The sequence below is a fragment of the Hippopotamus amphibius genome, chromosome 7, assembly GCF_030028045.1.
Source record: "Hippopotamus amphibius kiboko isolate mHipAmp2 chromosome 7, mHipAmp2.hap2, whole genome shotgun sequence".
Classification (NCBI taxonomy): Eukaryota; Metazoa; Chordata; class Mammalia; order Artiodactyla; family Hippopotamidae; genus Hippopotamus; species Hippopotamus amphibius.
This window is the reverse complement of record NC_080192.1, coordinates 141,500,708-141,518,674: the sequence shown is the minus strand read 5'-3', so window position 1 is coordinate 141,518,674 and position 17,967 is coordinate 141,500,708. Positions and strand designations below refer to the sequence as shown.

The following is a 17,967-nucleotide window of genomic DNA, read 5'->3' as shown; positions in this document are numbered from 1 at the left end:
AGGTTGGTGTGCCTTTGGGGTACCTCAAACCGATAACTCAGCAGGGGGTGTGGCCGAACCCGCTGGAAAAAGGGGGGAGTTTGCGTGGTGCCTCAGATTGCAGCCACCTGCTGGGAAGGCAGGGCCTCCCACGTGCGGGGTCCCGGGGCAGCCACCTGAGTTTGAGTGTGGGCGCAGGAGCGCACCCGTACAACATCCCCAGGGGCTCAGGGGCTGCCCACGGTCCTGGCTGGTGGCTGGCCTGGCCCTCTGCACCCGAGGGGAGCACCTGCTCTCCCGGAGGGGGCGGGAGCCCCGACTCCGTCCCTCCCTTTCCCTAATTTCTTGGTTTAAGTGGAGCTGCTTGGCCCGGGTGTGGCAGCCTGGGTCTCAGGAGAGACGAGAGGTCCACGCGTCTGTTGAAATGTGTCTGTGTTCTTCCAGTTGACTTAACGTCCTTTGTGACCCACTTCGAATGGGACATGGCCAAGTACCCTGCGAAGCAGCCGCTGGTGAGCGTGGTGGACACTCTGGCAAAGGTGAGAGAAGCGCCTTCTCTCGGGGGAGGATCACACTTCTGTGACCCGGGACACTGACCGTCTGCAGTGAATCTACACGGGTTTGGACCCTGGCAAAGCAGGGAGGGACGTCCCAGGAGGCCAGAGGCTGGGTGGGATTCTTGGCCTGCCCAGTGACCCTGGGTGGGGTCTCTCTCCATCTGCCTCCTGCCAGCCTTGACGGGGTCCCCGTGGGTTTCTGATATGTGGCCTTCCATGCACTGGGCAAGGTCAGAGACCTTTGGGTCTCAGGGCAGCCCTGGAAACGGGTCAGTGACCACCTGCCCTCCCTACACCTCTTCCAAATCTGCCACTCGGCAGGGAAGCTGCGTCTTACAGGACACTCCCCTCGACGGGGGCGCTGAGCCCCTGGTGTTCTGACCCCAGATCCCTGTACCTGTTCACTTCACTCCCCTCTGAAAGATGCTGATGGAGAAGTCAGCCCCACCCTGACATCCCCAACCCCCAGGGTAATTGTTTGCTTAACAAAAACTGTCTGCGTCCATGGAGAGTTTGGCTTGAGAGCCCTAACTCCTGGGGGGCATCACCAGGGGTCCCACCCCGGGTGACACTGGGGGGGGGGCAGTGAGCGCTGGCCCCATGATTCCGCCCTCTCAGTGAGCAGGTAGCCTCCAGCTCCTGTCTCATTAATAAAAGCACCAAGGCGGAGCCCTCTGGGGACATTGCCGGTGTCTCACAGTATGTTGACTCCTGTTGGCCTCCCTAAGGGTGGGCGCTGATGAAGATTCTGAGATTTAGCCTGAGGTTTACAACTACTGGGTCACTCCCCGGCCCCCCCCCTCCCCCCCCAATCCCTGCTCCTTCCAGGATACACGGAGCCCCTAACATGTCACGTGTCCTGTGGCTGGGTGGCCGGGGAGCATCTCAGCCAGACCAGGAACAAAACCTTCCTGTTGTCTCAGGGCGGCAGAGCCACCCAGGTGTGGCTGGGCGGGTCAGGGAAAGGAGACGGGCCGCTGGGACCCACCCCCTGCAGTCCTGTCGATCTCCTGCTGCCTGGCTGGTGCCCGGCCTGCGTCTCTGGGAACACGGGTGGGGCCAGAAGGCTCGGGAATCTGGGCGCGGCGCGTCGGGCACCCCTTACATCACAGAGGTCCCACCCCTCCTGGGACAGTTGGGCCGTGATTCTGGAAAGCCCTTTGAGGAGGGGCACCCAGAGCACCTGTGCCAGGTGTGGCTTCCAGGAGGGCGTTGTGCACCTCCACCCCCAAGCTGGACGCGCACGGTAGTTTGTGGGACTGGCCGCTCCCTGTCCTGCGCTGGTGAGGCCAGGCCGAGCCAGACATCGTGACCAGGGCTGTGCCCAGCGTCCACTGGGGATAGCGCTCGGCCGCACGGCTGTCCCGGGGATGCGGGCAGTGATGAGGGCTCCCAGAGTGCATCACGGGCCTCAGTCGAGGGGGAGCAGAGCAGTTGCAGAGGACAGGACCTGGCTGCGTCTCTCTAGTCCGGGGGACCCGGAGAGTGACTTTGGCAGGAGAGCAGCGTGGGGAGGAGGGCACTGGTTTGGAAAGCACCCCTGCGTGCCTGGAACCATGCTGGGCTTTTACTTCCCACGTCACCCCTGGGGGGCAGCTTCACCTTCCTCGGACTTCACATGGGGAGGCTGGCTTCGGGTTGCGTGGCAGCCCCCAGGACCTGCAGGTGTTGAAGTATTGGCCTGGGATGGGGATGCTGGTCTTGGTGGGGCTGTGCGCCTGGCACCTTTTCCCAAGGAAGCCCTGGGCTGGCTCCACTACTGGGAACCAGCTCTTTGAGGCCAGCCAGGCAGACGCTCCAGTATTGGCTCCTTCACCCCATCCTACCCTGGGAGCACCCGAGTGCTGCCTGCAGCACTGGCTCAGGCCTGTCCCCTCAATGGGAGATCTAAATCTGTTAACTAGAGACGTCCTAGGCAGAGGGCTTCCCTCCTCCGAAAGTGACCAGTGTCTTCCAGGTGTCCGAGCAGGTCTCCCTGCCTGGGAGGTACCCCATGCTGACATTGGCAGGGCTGGGCCTCCGACCCTCCCAACAGCTGAAAACTGGGCCCACCTGCCTCTCCTAATGAAGAGGAGCGAGGATGGGGACCCAGCCCATGGCTGTGTCTGTCTCCACGGGCTGAGTCACGCTGTAGTTTCAAAAAGGCTCTCAGATCTCACCGGCATACAGTAAACAGCAAACAGTTTCTTTTTTGCTGTGGACACACATGTCCACAGTGGTTGGCGGGGCCTGTTTCCTGCCAACCTAATCAGGGCGCTGGCCTCTGGCGTCTCCAGCACCTGAAGCATCTCTGGGTGCTGTGCCGAAAGGTACATGAGGTCTCAAGGCTGTGCCTGGCATGCCTGCCCTCAGTGGTGGGGAGTGCACGCTGGCCACGAGCTAGAAGGAGCTGGGCTTGGAGCGTTTGGTTCTGGACATGTTCTCGAAGCATGGCCTAGCGCTGGCCACTCTGCCTGGAATTGCAGAGATGACCCAGACCCAGCCCGCCCTGGAGGGGCTCAGTCTGCTGGAGAAAGGACTTGGCTTTCTGGATGACCTGCTCCGTGGACTTTATCAGCTAAGGTACTTCCGTGGCACTGAGCTCAGAGAGGTTCAGGAGCAGACACCATGTCACACAGCTAGAGTTGGAATCAGCGTTCAGATTCAGGTCTGACTGGTTACAAGGCCCTCGTTCTTCTCACAGTTTTGCTGGTTTCCAGACACACCTCTGTAGTTTTCCATTGGCTTTGGTGAAAGCAGAAGAATAAGGATGACACGGGATTTTTTGTTTGATTTTTTTTTCCTTTTAAAAAAGTACATATGTATAAAGCTTATTTTAAAAATCAAGATCTGTGACTTGTAGACATGCCTGTTTCCTGCTTATGATATTGTGCTCATGTTATGTGAGATGTTACCAATGGGTGCGACAGGTACACGGGATCTCTTTGCACTACTTTTGCAATTTCCCATGAATCTATAATCATTTCAAAGTAAAAAGGTTATAAAAATGAAAACAAAAATCATCAACATGGAAAGATGAAAACGTTGAAGTCCTCCCCTGACGTCACCTATCCCTCCTTTCCTCCCCAATTCCCACTTCCTTTAATCTCCCTAAAGGTAACCAATGTTTACAAGTCTAAAGTGGATGCTCTCATCTATATTAAAAAAAATACATATTTCAACTCACAATTGCTCATACCCTACAGACTGCCTCCTTTCTCCATATAGTGATTCCAGAGACATTCCCGTAGCAAGAGTGACGTGCTGATGGGTTGTGCTTGTTGGTGTGGTGTGAATATCCCCACCATGGCCAAGGGCGAACAGCCAGGGAGGTGCCGCTGAATGTGGGGTTGAGGAGAGACTCGGGAGGAGTCAGTCTCCCGGGAGCCACGGGGACTGGCCCTCGGCCACCGTGTGTCAGCGGCACAGTATTCCATGATGTGGGCGCCGTGCCTTGTTGAACCAATTCCGTGTTCGTGGACCCTGCTGTTAAAGCGTGAGCCTAAAAATCCCCCACAGCTCCCAACGTGTGAGAAGGGCTCACTGCTGTCTCTGAGCTGTTGACCTCGTTTGCAACGGTCGTCTTCAGAGCTGCTGTGTTTTGAGGGCTTCTGGAGAATTGGGCCTGGTGGGCATTTTGCTTTCCCTGTTGTGAGTGAGTTACCACCCTGGCTGGGCAGATGAGGTACCGGAGGCCAGGCATCCGGAGGGCCCACCCTGGGCCTCAGTTGTCTCATTTCCCTGCCCACCGCAGGAGGGGATCCGGACATGCTCCTGAAATTTCCAGAACAGGGGGAGCTCCCTAACGTCAGGCTGGAGACCTGCCTCCAAACTGAAAAGAACCTTCCTACCTATGCAGACCAGGAAGGGGCTGCTGTGGGAGCACAGCTGAGCCTGGAGACCTGGTCGCTGGTCAGAGCTGGACCATGGCAGGTCCCCAGAGAAGCCGGGATGGAGGTCCGCCAGAGCTGACCTCTAGCAGAGCCTGAGAGCACATGGCGTGGGGGCCGTGGGGACCCTGAGAGTACAAGATGGGCTTGAAATCAGGACAAGATTCAGCTCACTGAGTGATCCTAGAAAAGCCATTTATATCTAAAGTCTCCTATCTGCAAAGTGGGGATATTAATCCCTTCCCTGCCTCCCGAATCCTGGAAGGTCTGGGAGAGCAGAGGAGAGAAAAACGTAAGCTATCCCGGCAAACGGGCGGCATGCAGTGTTTTCCTTAAGTGCACCAGGAGCGATTTGCGACAGTTTTGAAAAGTTCAACCAACTCTTTCAACTCTTTTGCTTTTCCAAAAGCAACTGGCACAGATTGAGATGGACCTGAAGTCCCGCACAGTGGCCTACAACACTCTGAAGACAAACCTGGAGAATCTGGAGAAGAAATCCATGTGAGTGATTGGTTCCTGCGCTCCTCACAGCCTCAGGGCCTGGCCGGGGTGGGCTCCCAGCCAGGCTGATGCGCGGGCCTTTGTCTGTGTCTGAGAGAGAGAGCCAGCCGGCCATTCAGCCAGCCAGCCAGCCAGACAGACAGACAGACAGACAGACACAGAGGCGCTCCTGCCTCTCCAGGAGCTACGTGCTGGGGGCGGGGAGGGCCAACAGTGACAGCGGGGAGGGTGAGGAGGGTCCAACAGTCTTTACCTCCCTCTGATGTTTCTCTTTTCCTTCTTTGGATCAATGTTTATTAAGTGCCCTATACTCAGGCCTTGTGCTAGGCCCTAAAGATACAAAGCAGAATAAAATATCATTTCTGCACTTGGAGGGCTCACAATTATTCACTCAACAAATATTTATGGGAAGTCTGCTTTGCACAAGGGGTGCAGGCATAAACCGGACAGATAGGGTCTGATAGCATAAGGAGTCCGGGACAGGCAGGCACGTGCAGGGGGCCTTCGGAGAGGGACCCTAATGGCCTTATCCGTGATGGCTGGTCAGCGGGGGAGGAGGGGGTGTGGGCTCTGGGCGGGGCAGGCTGGAGAGTCTTTGTGGGACGGCTTTTCACCTAAAGCTTCGGCCTTGACGAAGGGCTTGAGAACCCTTTCCTCGTGATGCAGCGTGCGCTTAGGTGTTGGTTAGCATCATGGCCTGTGTGCGGATGCTACAGACCGTCTCAGGAGTTGTATTTTGGCCCATTTGCTGAGACAACAGCATTGATCCCTGTGCTAAAAATACCATGACCTCGATGAGACCAAGTTCCACTGGACGAACCTACAAAGCTATTTCAGGTGAATGTCCCCTGGCTGCTGGACCTGTAAGGCGTGTAGAGTGAAACGGAGCTCTCTCTGGGCCTGTCTCTGCCCGGGATGGCCCAGGTGCTGTCGTGAGCCAGCCACTGTGCTGCCACTTGAGTAACTTAAGCTGCCTGTCGCCAGCGGTCCCCTCCCAACAGCCAGCGGCTTGTGCAGGGGCAGCGCAGGTGACCGAGGTGTTGGATGCAGCTCGGGTGACTGGTGATAGCAGCTGGGGTCCTGCCAGCCACAGCAGTTCTGGCCGCCCAGACACAGAGCCAAGGGGACACTTAGCCCAGGGCCCCCGCCCCTCCCCAGAGAGTGTCCTGAGCCTTCCTGTCCCCTGCTGCCCCTGCTGTCCCAGCACCTGTGTGTCATGGGCGTGCCGGGGGTCTCCTGGGGGTCTGTGCATCCCACAAGCCCAGGGATGCCTCCGTGTGCCTTTCTGCTGATCACACCCCTATGTCCCTCGTGGATTCAGGGGAAACCTCTTCACTCGGACCCTGAGCGATATTGTGAGCAAAGAAGACTTTGTGTTGGATTCCGAATATCTGATCACGCTTCTGGTCATTGTCCCCAAGTAAGTGGCCCAGGAAGGTGAGTGGTTTGGGGTCTCAGCCTGGGTGGGTGATCACAGAAGGAAACGCGTCCTGCCCAACGGAGAGGAAGGGGGAGTCCCCCGAGGCCAGGTCCTGGAGCCCTAAATGGCAGGTGTGGGCGTGGTAAGGGGAGCAGGTGACAGTGCTTGTGGTAACAGTGTAATAGTGTGTAATAGTGACAGAAGCAGCTGTTTCTCGGGCATCCACTGTGTGCCACATGCCACACACAGGAGCTCATTTCACTTACAATGAGCCTAGGGTTGGAGGGCTGTTATTACTCCCTTGTCCTGAGGCCAGAGAGGTCAGTTGGTTTGCCCAAGCTCATGCAGAGCCAGGAGGAGAGCTCCCAGCAGGAATGTCCTGCCCATGGCCCCTCCATGGTGCCCGGGGTCTCACGGGGAGGCTAAGCCTGGATGGGGCTGGGGGCAGGGGTCCCAATGCCCACGGCAGGGCCTCAGGGGGTGTTTGGGCTGCGCTCTGGCCCCCAGACCTGCTCCCCTCAGTCCCTCAGGGAAAGGAGCACGCAGCTTCCTAGATGCTCCGGACGGCCCACAACCTTTTATGCAAAAAAGCACTGAACGATTCTGTACTCTCACAGACCAAGCTACTCACAATGGCAAAAAACCTACGAATCCCTCTCGGACATGGTGGTACCACGGTCAACCAAGTAAGTGAGACCCCAGTTTGGCCCCAGGGCCTGGGGTTGGGGGGGCATGTGTGGGTGCTCTGGGGCACCCAGGCACCAGACGTGCCCTGAGGGTGCAAGGGCCCTCAGCCCTCCACACTTGTGCCTTCGTGGCCACACACTCAGCCACGTGCCAGACTGCCTCCATCTTTCAGAATGCCGCGTCCCTGCCCCCTCCTCCAGGAAGCCCTCCCTGACTACCTTCCGGTCCTCCGCGCGTGCAGGGCCTGTGCTGCGTTCTGCTCTGAATTCTCAGCTTGGGCTGGATTCATCCCCCGCTGAGGGTCAAACAAGGGCCTGGCTGTGATGGCCACAGAGCACAAGCAGGGGAGGAAAAGAGTCTCAGCGTGTGGCCTGCTGGGGTCAGAGCAGGAGTGGCCAGTGAAGGCTGGAAAGGGACAGCAGAAGGGGTAGAGGAACGTATTTGAACCACAAGCACCGCACAGCTGGGAAAATCACTGATTTAGCGCCGCAGGCAGGAGCAAGGATACATCTCACTATACGATGGTCAGCAGAAAGCGAGTTGCAGGAGGGGACGCACAGCAGGAAGCCATTTATTTACCATCTAAAAATGGACAAAGCCGAACTGTATGTGGCTGGGGAAATGCAGGTGCACAGAATTACAGGTGTTGGAGGATGAGCAACGCCCAACTCAGCACAGCGGTGACCGGGGCGGGGAGCGGGGAGCAGAATGCGCTGGGGAGGGCACGTGGGGCTTCTGTTGTACGTAAATTGTTTCCTGTCTTAAGCTGGGTGGAGGATGCGTGGGTTTTTATCCTCTGTACCTCTTACTGTGCCTGCAATAGCTCGTCACGTTAAATGACTTGACGACTGAGTCCGTGTGTGCCTGCCTCGGCACACGTGCGCTCCCATCCCACCCTCATCCCAGCCCGGAGGCCGCTGGCTTGGGGCGCCCGCTGCAAGGCCGGCTCGCCCAGGGTCACAGACTCACGAGAGACAGCAGTGAGGAGCCACACTGACGGGTGCCAGGGACGGGGCGGTCACAGGCTGAGGTCGCAAGGGGGAGGCCGGAGGAGTGGGCGTGGCGGGGGCAGTGTATCGCAGGAGGAGGAGGGCGTACTGGCCGGCAGAGGAGCTGGCCCTTGAAGCCGGCCTGCGTGGCGGGAGCGCTCACCGCTCTCCGGTGCGTGCCCTCCCGCCGGGAGACGCTGCTTCAGGAGGTGGCTTGACTTCTCCGACCAGAACCCCCAGGCCCTTCATTGTTGGGGGCACCTGAGAGTCTGCAGGAATTGCTCTGGAGAGGCTTCTGGAACCGGGGTCAGCCCCTACAGGGATGGGCTCGGAAAAGCAGAAAAGGGGACCCGAGACCCTGCTTGGGCCCAGGGGATCCCATTGTCAGATCATCTGGCAGCAGGACTCGAAGACGCTTAGACCACGGGCCCCAGTGACCCCCAGACGGGGACAGCAACCGCAGGGGTGCTGTGGCAAGGTGTGCCAGGGAAGCCATGTCTAATTAGAGCACTGGGACAGTGGACGTGAAACGCCCGTTGTGGGATGGCTTCCACCAGCTGGAACGCTGCCCCGCTTCGTTACAGCATGAGAGCTGGGGCGCCCGGCTCCGCACACCAGGGGACTAAGATCCACGAGCTGCTTGCCCTCTGCCCGTTCATGACCCGGAGCCCAGCCCCAGATCCGTGCACGTCTCCAGCGTTTAGATCACCCTGGGGCCCTCGCCTGGAGGGCGAGCGGAAGGAGCAGGAAACGATGGGACGGAAGCTTGACAGCATGCGGCCAGGAGTCCGGGTATAGGAAGGGACGCCCTTGGTTCCCCTGCCCTCGCTGCTGCCAGGGCCACCCGGTGCCCCCCCCTGCGGCGACCCACCTCCCCAGGGAGAGGACAGGCTCCTTGCGGCCCAGCTCCGGGGCCGGGTGGTGCGTCCAGCGAACAAACGCGTCTCTCCAACAGGTTGATCGCTGAGGACAACGAGGGCGGCCTCTTCACCGTGACTTTGTTTCGAAAAGTGATTGACGATTTCAAAACCAAAGCCAAAGAGAATAAGTAAGGGCTGGCCTCAGTGGGTTTCTCCAGGCTCTGTGTGTTCCACTGGAGGGGGTCTCTGCTCCGACTGGAAGCTTCTTAGCGAAAGTCTCTCATTTGCTTGTTTTTAGGTTCACTGTCCGTGAGTTTTACTATGATGAGACAGAAATTAAAAGGGAAAGGGAAGAGATGACCAGGTTGCTGTCGGATAAGAAGCAACAATATGTGAGTGTGTGATACAGGCCGGGAGGCTTTTCTTGAAGGTGCTGGGTGGTCCCCGCCCCGCACCAAAGGCCTGGGGCAGGAGGGCCCGCCTGGTCTCCCCCCTCCAGTGCCCATCGTCCTTACCTGCCTGGTGCACACCTCCAGGGACGTGTGTTCTCCTGGGGCTGCCAGACAGGGTCGGGGGGAGGTGACAAGCACGGGTAACCTGAAGGTGACCCGTGAGCCGTGGGCCCTGCTGTAGAGATCTCGCGGAGCCCGGCACTGCCCTGCAGGAAGGGACTCAGCTCCATCCTGCGGAGGAGAAAGTGAGGCTCTGAGAGGGGACTGAGCACTGGCCCTGGGAGAGGACCCCGCTTGTCCCCCAGAGGTCGAGCAAGGCCGTCGGGGCCCCGGGCAGGAGCACCTGTGTCGAGAGTGGCGGGGCTACCGCCTTGGAGAATGCCGGCCAGCGGTCACCCGAAGCCCTGGCCCAAGTGATTTCCAGGCGTGATGTGACATCCCCGTCACGAGCACCTGTGTTTACCTCTCCCAGGCTTTTAGCAAATAGTGGGTGCTTATCCTAGAGACTTCCAACCGCAGCCACTCAGAGCCTTCTGATGTGTGAGGGCAGCTGTGCTCAAGAGGGAGAAAAACAGATTTTCATTTTTGCCATGTGAACGGTGTAGCCTTGACCCTGTAAAACGGGCACATTCGGGACACAGCATCCCCCAGCTCAGAGCGGGGCTGAGCCAGGCGGGATGTTTTCAGGTCCCCTCCCTGCAGCCCCACCAGGGAGGGTTCTCAGAGGAGTTTCCAGCTCAGCCTCTAGTGTGGAGCGGAGGGGAGGGGTGAGAAGCCGATGTGTAAACATGAAAGTGTGAGTATGTGTCCAGGTGAAGAGCGAGTGCCTCCCACAGGGCCGCGCATTTGCCCCGGGCCTGCACGTCTCGCCTGACCTCTCTGGATCAGTGGCCTTTGCACAGGGACTCCAGACACGTGGCCCTATCAGGAGTGAGAACCAGCCACGGGGCCCCCGAAATGGGGTCCCCAGAGCCCCACTGGATGGACCCTTTCCCCCTTCGAGGAGGAAATGGGAACTGATCATATAAAAGTGCCTGTGGGGGATTTCAGCCCTTCTCTCCCCAAGGAGAAAGGCGAAAGGCATGTCTTGCACACGCACATGTACGTGTGTGGACGTGTGTGTGCACGCCAAAGGAACACACACTTCTTAGATCCACAATCTGTCGGGTTTGGGCCAAGGCTCTGGGGACGGATGCCCTTTCCTGAGACTAAGGACCGAGCTGGAGCCCCGCGGCCCCGGCCTCAGACCCAGCTCATGGGGCAGGAAGGATTCGCACCATCAAGGCCTGAGATCCAAAGGGTTTCCTCCTACACCCCAGCTCGTCTGAAACCCTGATAACCCAAGAATATTCCAGCCTTCTCTTTAGCAGAGCCCTTTCCCCGTTTGCTTCAGTCCTGGCCCACACCCCCCACGGTGTCTCTGGAGGGGGCTAGATGGCGGCACCTTTCACAGGTGCCCGGGGCAGGCCTTTGGCACCCACCTCCATGCTGGCACAGACGCCCTGGGGATCAAGGTGATACACCGGTGCTTATGCCGGGGCCTCCGTCTCAGGTTGCTCGCTGGCGTTCTTTCACCTGGTGTAGACTTCTGCAGCCCTGGCTGCCCCGGGGAGCCCTGCCTGGTCTCCGTGGAGGGGAAGTGGAGCTCTGAAGGGCACACTAAGTTAGAAACATTTAGTTCCTTGCCAGGCTCTGGCTGGGCACCAGCAGGGGTCTGCCCTACCCTGGCTTCTTAAGGATCTCTTTCCCCCTTTGGCTTTTCTGGAGGTGGGTGGGACCAGCATCCTGCGTCTCTTTTGTTACTTGTGGACCATAGGGGATGGGCTAGGTCCTGGGTGTCAGTTCCCCTTGAGAGCACAGGATGGGATTTTCCTGTGCTTTGCACCTGTTTGCAGAAAAAGATGATAAAGGGTCCAATGTCTTAACAGCACGCTTGATCAATTTTCTGCATGGAACCTGCTTAAGTGCACCCTGATTGCCAAGGAGGCTACTGTGGGCTGTACGTGGGGGAGACACCTTGACTCAGCCCAGATAGCCCGGCAGGCAGAGCTGGGTCCACAGACGTGCCCACGCGGCGCGGCTCCTGGCCGAGGGAGGGGCTGTGGGCTCTGCCCCTGGAATATGGGACCCGAGGGTTTTCACACCCCCTGCCCCACCAGGGGGCCGATGGGACCATCACACCCCCAAGTCCAACCGGCACGCAAGTCCCGGGGGTGGGCCGGCATGCCCGAGCCTGCCTTCCCGTGCTTTTCAGGCTGTGAGAATGATTTCTGTTTGTTTGTGATGCATGTTTGCTGAACGATTAATGAATCATTTCTGTGCCTTTAGCAAACTTCCTGTGTTGCTCTTAAAAAGGGATCATCCACCTTCCCGGACCACAAGGTTAAGGTAACCCCGCTAGGGAACCCCGATAGGCCTGCTGCGGGGCAGCACGACAGAGAGAGAGAGAGTGAGGGCGAGGGTGAGGTAAGCAGCCCCTCCGGGAGCCCTGGGGTTCTCCGGCTCGCATGTCCTCACCCGCTCAGGCCTCTTTGGAGAAAACACATCCTTGCATTTCCTGTTGTCTCCTATGGCTTTTGAGGTCTTAAATTCAAGGATCCCAGAATCATGCCTTCCTCCTAATCTACAGGGCCTCTTGGGAGCTGCCCCTCCCCCTTCCCCCAGCAGGGATTGGTGCTTGCTGGCCAGGGTGCCTTTGTCCTGGCTGGAGGTGGCTGGAGCTGGTGATGGGGCAGGTCTTGGCTGAGGGGAGGTGGTCGGGCAGCTCAGCTCTCTTCCCCTGGGTGCCCCGGCTGGACCCACCCCCGACCTTTGTGGGCGTCCCCAGAGGACCAGCCACACCAGCATTAGTGACGGCTGCTGTGGCCACGTGAAGTGGGGCTGTGAGGACCCCCCTGGAAGCGGCGGCTGGTGGATGCTGCCAGGACCTGGGGTGGAGCCTTCGAGAAGGGGGCGCTCCTAGGCAGTGCAGTGTTAGACAGAAGCCTGCTTAGCTGCCTGCTGAAAGCCCTGAGGTCAGGGGCTGCCCAGCCCTCGCAGCCCGGTCGGTGGTGGCCCCACGCGAGTGCCGGGTGGCTGGCCCGCCGAGCCACCCCGGCACCAGGCGCCCTGGAGAACGTGGGCCTGGGCCTTGCCCTGGCCTCGTCCGACCGACTCGCTGCTTCTGCTGGCCCCTGGGCGTTTCTTCTCGGCTCGGGGCTCGCTCTCTCAAAACCCACGTCCTTTGTTGGCTGGGCGTCGGGTGCCGTGGCCGGGAGGGCTCACCATTCTCCTGTCTCTGCAGGGCCCACTGCTGCGATGGCTCAAGGTGAACTTCAGCGAAGCCTTTATTGCCTGGATCCACATCAAGGCGCTAAGAGTGTTTGTGGAGTCTGTGCTCAGGTGCGTGGATGAGATGCCTGCCCCGGGCCGCCCTGCCCTGCGAGGCCGGAGGAAGCCAGCTCTGGGGCCCCTAGGCTCTGCCAGCCCTCATCCGGCCCCTCCAGCCTCCTCTGGGACACGCTGTGGCCCTTTTACCCTCTTCCTGTGCAACTCCTGACTCTTGGAAACAGGCTTAGGGTCTCCTGAGTCAAATAAACCTTCCGTCAGTCCTGAGGCCCCTGCTGTCCGGTGCTCTGTCCCTTTCGTGCCAGTCCTGGGGCTGGTGTCCCCCCACCCCTCTGTGCAGCCTGCCAGGGCCCAGTGGCTCCTGGAAGAAACACCAGCACCATCTCCTTCCTTGACCTTTGAGGCCTAACCCTCAAGGCAGCACAAAAAAATAAAAACCAAACCAAACCGAACCAGCAACAACAGAATTTATTTTACCTTTTTTTTAAAAAAAAATAAAACAAACACAAAATAGATTCATTATTTTGTGGAAACTATAGGTAAGCACAAAGGATGAATAAAATCACCTGTAATTTTAACACCAAGAGGAAACACTGTTAATATGCGGGTGTTACTAGCATCCTTCAGATTTTGGGGGTTTGTTTTTTAAAATTTGCAGATATGCATAATGTTTACAAAATGTTTACAAAAATGGGATCAAACAGGAAATATTTGTTGAAACCTGCTTTCTACCGTGTCCTCAACTACCGGGGGCGGTGGTGGGGGGGGGGTGTCTCTTGGCCCCACCGCACACGGCTGGCTGCCCGCCTTCTCCCAAAGCATAGCCTGCTCAGGCTGGCAGGCTCCACTGCCCCTCGGCCCTGCTGGGCTGGTCTTTCTGGGCCCTCTCCCGCCAGCATCAGAGGTGTCCTCAGGGTCCCCTCCGGCCACCCGCCAGGCTGACTGCCCTGCTCTCTCTCCTGCCAGGCTTCCTAGGTCTCCCTGCCATTCATTTACCAACAGGCTTCACCGGATTCATCTTCCCTCCCGATCCCTTTCTCCCAATCCCCATTTCTACCAGTGGCCTCAGGTCCTTCCCCAGACTTCAGGGCCTGCTTGGACGCCTCTGCTCCCTCATCCTCATGTCCTTCCCCCTACCGCCACGCCTTGCACCCCTGACAGCCCTCCATCCTGCCTTTTCTCTCTCCCGCCGTCTCCGTCTCCCTCCCAGCTGCGGCCAAAGGCTCTTGCTTGGTCCCCTGCCCCCAGTGCATCCTCCACGTGGCTGCCAGTGAGGTTTTGTCCAAACACAGACCAGGTCTGAGGGTGGCTCCGTATCCTCTCAGCCATCTCAGACCCTTGTTGTGGCCCTGGGCTGAAGGGCACACTCAGGATAACCCAGAGCGTTCCAGCCATCGACAGTATAGACGGGCCCTGGTCTGTCCCTGCTCGCCTTGAACATCAGTACAGCAGAGCCCGCCCATCCTTACAGGATGCCCATTTTGCTCAAGTGAGAAGTCAAGGTGGACGTCCCTAAGACCTTGTTTAAGCTCAGTAAAACGGAGTACATGCAAAAATAATTCTTTTCAAAACTGTCAGTGTATGACATTAAAAAAACTGCACTTTTATTTCTCCTGAATAGTTGTAATACATGAACACTGTAAAAAAAAATATATTCAAGTTCAGCAATATGTACTGTGGGAAGTAAATTCCTTGCAGTCCCACCGCCCATAGATTATCCCGGTTAATGGTTTCAAGACTCTTCTCGTGCCCCAGATGGGATCATTTATACTGAATTCCTGCGACTTGCTTTTTTTCATCTGCTTTGCATGAGAGTCTCGTCAGTATGCCTAGAGATACTCGCTCCTTTTTCATGGCTTTTTCGCATTCCATCGTGTGGGGAGAGCATAAGCTAAGGAAATAGATGGTAAACCCCAAGTTGATGAGAGCAGACAGGTAAAGTTCACCTGTTTCTTGTTCCGCTGACACCCCCATCGGTCTTTGCCCCCAGCTCGCGCTTGTTTCTCTGTCAAAACTGCTTTTGTCCTTTTCCCCTACACTGAGAGCTGGAGGGGAGGCTGGGGGGGACTCGCCTCTCTGCCTCTGTCACCCAGCCCAGAGTCGGACAAAGAGGATGTGCTTCTCGTTTGTGGACTGAATCCAATCAAAGAGAAGTGGACCAGCCCTCACCTGAGGAAGTGCTGGTTCATTCTCGGGGTGAAGTGACCCAGAGGCTTAAATCACCCAAGATGAAAATAGAAACGGGCCCTGGGTGAGTGGTGGGGCCATGATGAGATTGGAGAAGCCGGCCAGGTAGATGGGTGATTAGTCTGGATCTTGGGAGAGGGCTTGGTGGGGAACAGATATTAGGGAATCACCCATGATGACTGATGTGTGGGGATGGGTTCACCTACAGAGGGTCACTTAGAGGCAACTTAGTGGAAGTTTAAGGCTTTACATGTCTCTGGGATGGGACAGCTGGGAGGTCACTGCGGTGAGCAGCTAGTATAGTGGCTGAAGGATGCTTGGGTGACATAGAACATTGGATGCTCTCAGATGTGGGATGAGAGCAGGAGGGAGTTGGGGGACTTTTGGAGTCACATTAAAGCGGAAGGGTGGTGGCGGCAATATTCTCAGCACAAAGGGTGCAGGGGGAGGGCTCCCCACCAGGGGGCCTGGAGGGGAAGGAGGTGCCTCTACCGAACCGTCCAAGAGAGGGCAGCATGGGGTCGCCTGGAAGAGAAAGAAATGGGGAGAGCGGACCAGCCTTCCCGGAAGGCAGGTTCTGAGCAGAATGGAGGAGGCATTCACTTAAATTGACCCAGAGGGAGGGTTAGCAGGGAAAGAACTGGAAGGATCTGGGAAGAATGTGGAAACTCTGAAACCAAGAGGGGCGTGGACCAAGAAAGGGGTCCAGGGCTTGGAGGCTGGACGAGGGGGCCGGGAGCATTCATTCGGTATTTATGGGGTGCCTGCTATCCGCCAGGCACTGGGGATACGTCAGTGAACAAGACAGAGGCAGGCCCCTCCTGCAAGGAGCGCACAGGCTGATCAGGGGAGGAGAGCTCAAAAGACAGGGTCCTTGTTCGGGAGAAGAATAAACAGCTTCCCAGAGCAACCTGGTGCTGGACGAGGTGGGATGACCAGGTTGGAGGGTGGCAGAGGCAGGTTTTGTGTCTGGGTAGCAGGGTGATGGTCTCGCAACTGCATCTGGGGGCTGGAACGCCATCTCCTAACATACATGTTGTCTGGGCTGTGGGATCAGTGACCACCACCCTCTGAGAAGGCTGCAGGGCTAGTCCTCGGACTTCCCTGCGGTAAGCAGGTAGAGCTGTGCTGGGGAGGTCGAGGGTGTGGAGTGGGTTTCTAGGACGCTGGGAGTTGGGGTAGGAAGTTCAGGAGGGAAGGCAGGGCAAGGGTAACTGCTCGTTCAGGTAATAGGGGCTCTCCGGGAAGGACTACGACCCTCTGGTCATTGTCCTCTGGGTGACCAGAGCTTTGATGACAAAAGTTGGGAACAAAGAAGGAATGAGGGTGGTTGGGTGGGCCATCCTCTCACCCACGATCTACACCACATGCCCCCGCCATCCCTCCCAGCGTCTGCCGGCCTCTGCGGCCCTCACCTCTTGGGTTTGGCCGGGCCCTGCTCACCCGGTGTTCTAAGGCAACGGGACTAGGTACGTCTTATGCTTGGTTATGGTGAAGCAATTACAAATGGCCTTTTCACGTATTTACTTCACCTTTCTGCAGATCCACTAGGAGACTTCAGGACTTTAGTGCACACTGCACCATTAGCAGCCAGAAGTGAGGATGGAAAAGCCAGGGGCCAGTTTATGGGCGTTGATTGTGAAATAAGAACTAAGTAATACTAATGGGTCAGGCAGTAAAAGGGCATCTTAAGGCCAGCTGTCACATGCCTGGCTCGGGCATGAAGAAGCACAGGTAATTAGTATTGAACATCCAAACATTTGCTGATACTATGTATATATTTTAAAAACATTGACAATCACAAAATGCATATTTACTGTTTGTACAGTACTCAGTGTAAATGTTTGAATTGTTTTGAAAGAACACCACAGGAATAGCTGCTAGCAAGTGGTTTCAAATGTACTCAGGCACAGAGTCCGTTTAAAATCCTTTCTGTCCACCCAGAACTCAACAAAAGGAATTAACAATCTCAATAAACCAGACCTGTGTGTGTGTGCGTGCTGTTTTTTTTAGTGGAGGAATCAGCTAAGCTGGGTTTTAGACAAAGGTTTTGGAGACAGACTACTTAAGTCAAATGGCCTCCATTCAACTTGACCCCTCACCACCTGATGGGACACACACACACCCTGGGGACCTCTTGGCTCTTTAGTCAAAAAAATACTGTCATTATCAGAAGTGGGTGAGCATGTTCCAGAGATTTTTCCATGCAGAAAGATCTAGTAATTAGTCTCACTTTTGATCCTAGACATTCTGCTCAACTGAAGTTTTCTTCTCCTAAGCTATGCTGGCTGGTTTTTCATTCTTACTAGAATTTACTGTCAGGTTCATTTTACCCATGTTCACGGTCACTCCGTCACACACTGTCTGTCTGAACAGGTATGGACTACCAGTGAACTTCCAGGCGGTTCTCCTTCAGCCTCATAAGAAATCATCTACCAAACGTTTAAGAGAGGTTCTGAACTCCGTCTTCAGACACCTGGATGAAGTTGCAGCTGCAAGTATATTGGATGTAGGTATATTTCTACAGTAAGGTCAGCCTCTCCAGATGGGAGATACTTTCCAAAAATGGCACCTGTGTTATGAAAATCTACAGTTCACAAGTGTGAAAGTTTAACAAGAGGTTGTGTGTGTGTTTGGGGTGGCGGGGGCAGACTGTGCAGGGCAGAAAATACACTCAGTGCCTAGAGAGCTTTCCTCAAACAGAAAGATCAAACAAGAAATGAGTTTATGCACTTAGAACGCGACCATGTCTTTTGTAGGCATCCGTGGAGATCCCTGGATTGCAACTCAGCAACCAAGACTACTTTCCTTACGTCTATTTCCACATCGACCTGAGTCTTCTTGACTAGAAAGACACGCCGGCGCTGCTAAACTTGCATATTCATGCAGACCACTACAGACACTTCTCTCCTTTAGCCAGAGAGCAGTTTAAGTATCCTACAAAATTTTAAATTTTTAGATAAATTGCTCACAAAAATTAGTTACAGTCGTATTTATTTTTTTTAAGTTACAATAAAGAAATGTTCTCAGTCCTTTGAATTCTCTTCACTTATATTCTAACATAATTCAAAACTTCAATTTTCTGAATGTTTTACAAAAATGGGGACTTCCTATAAATTGGTAACCTGCTGCTGTATCT

The 17,967-nt window shown here is 56.4% G+C and overlaps 1 protein-coding gene across 5 annotated transcripts in view; it reads left to right on the top strand.

The window, feature by feature from the left end:
* Positions 1–17,860, top strand: part of ATP6V1C2 (ATPase H+ transporting V1 subunit C2) — a 53,976-nt gene extending 36,116 nt beyond the window's left edge. For 3 of the 5 annotated variants that reach the window (XM_057741012.1, XM_057741010.1, XM_057741011.1), the window contains exons 5-14: positions 424–518; positions 4,815–4,906; positions 6,228–6,326; positions 6,944–7,012; positions 8,958–9,050; positions 9,161–9,254; positions 11,643–11,780; positions 12,598–12,695; positions 17,205–17,337; positions 17,588–17,860. In XM_057741012.1, the coding sequence (XP_057596995.1) occupies positions 424–518; positions 4,815–4,906; positions 6,228–6,326; positions 6,944–7,012; positions 8,958–9,050; positions 9,161–9,254; positions 11,643–11,780; positions 12,598–12,695; positions 17,205–17,337; positions 17,588–17,677 (1,001 nt within the window). In that variant the 3' untranslated portion in view covers positions 17,678–17,860. The remainder of the gene's footprint in view (positions 1–423; positions 519–4,814; positions 4,907–6,227; positions 6,327–6,943; positions 7,013–8,957; positions 9,051–9,160; positions 9,255–11,642; positions 11,781–12,597; positions 12,696–17,204; positions 17,338–17,587) is intronic. The other 2 variants (XM_057741013.1, XM_057741014.1) reach the window with 2 other exon arrangements.
* The last annotated feature ends 107 nt before the right edge of the window (positions 17,861–17,967 follow it).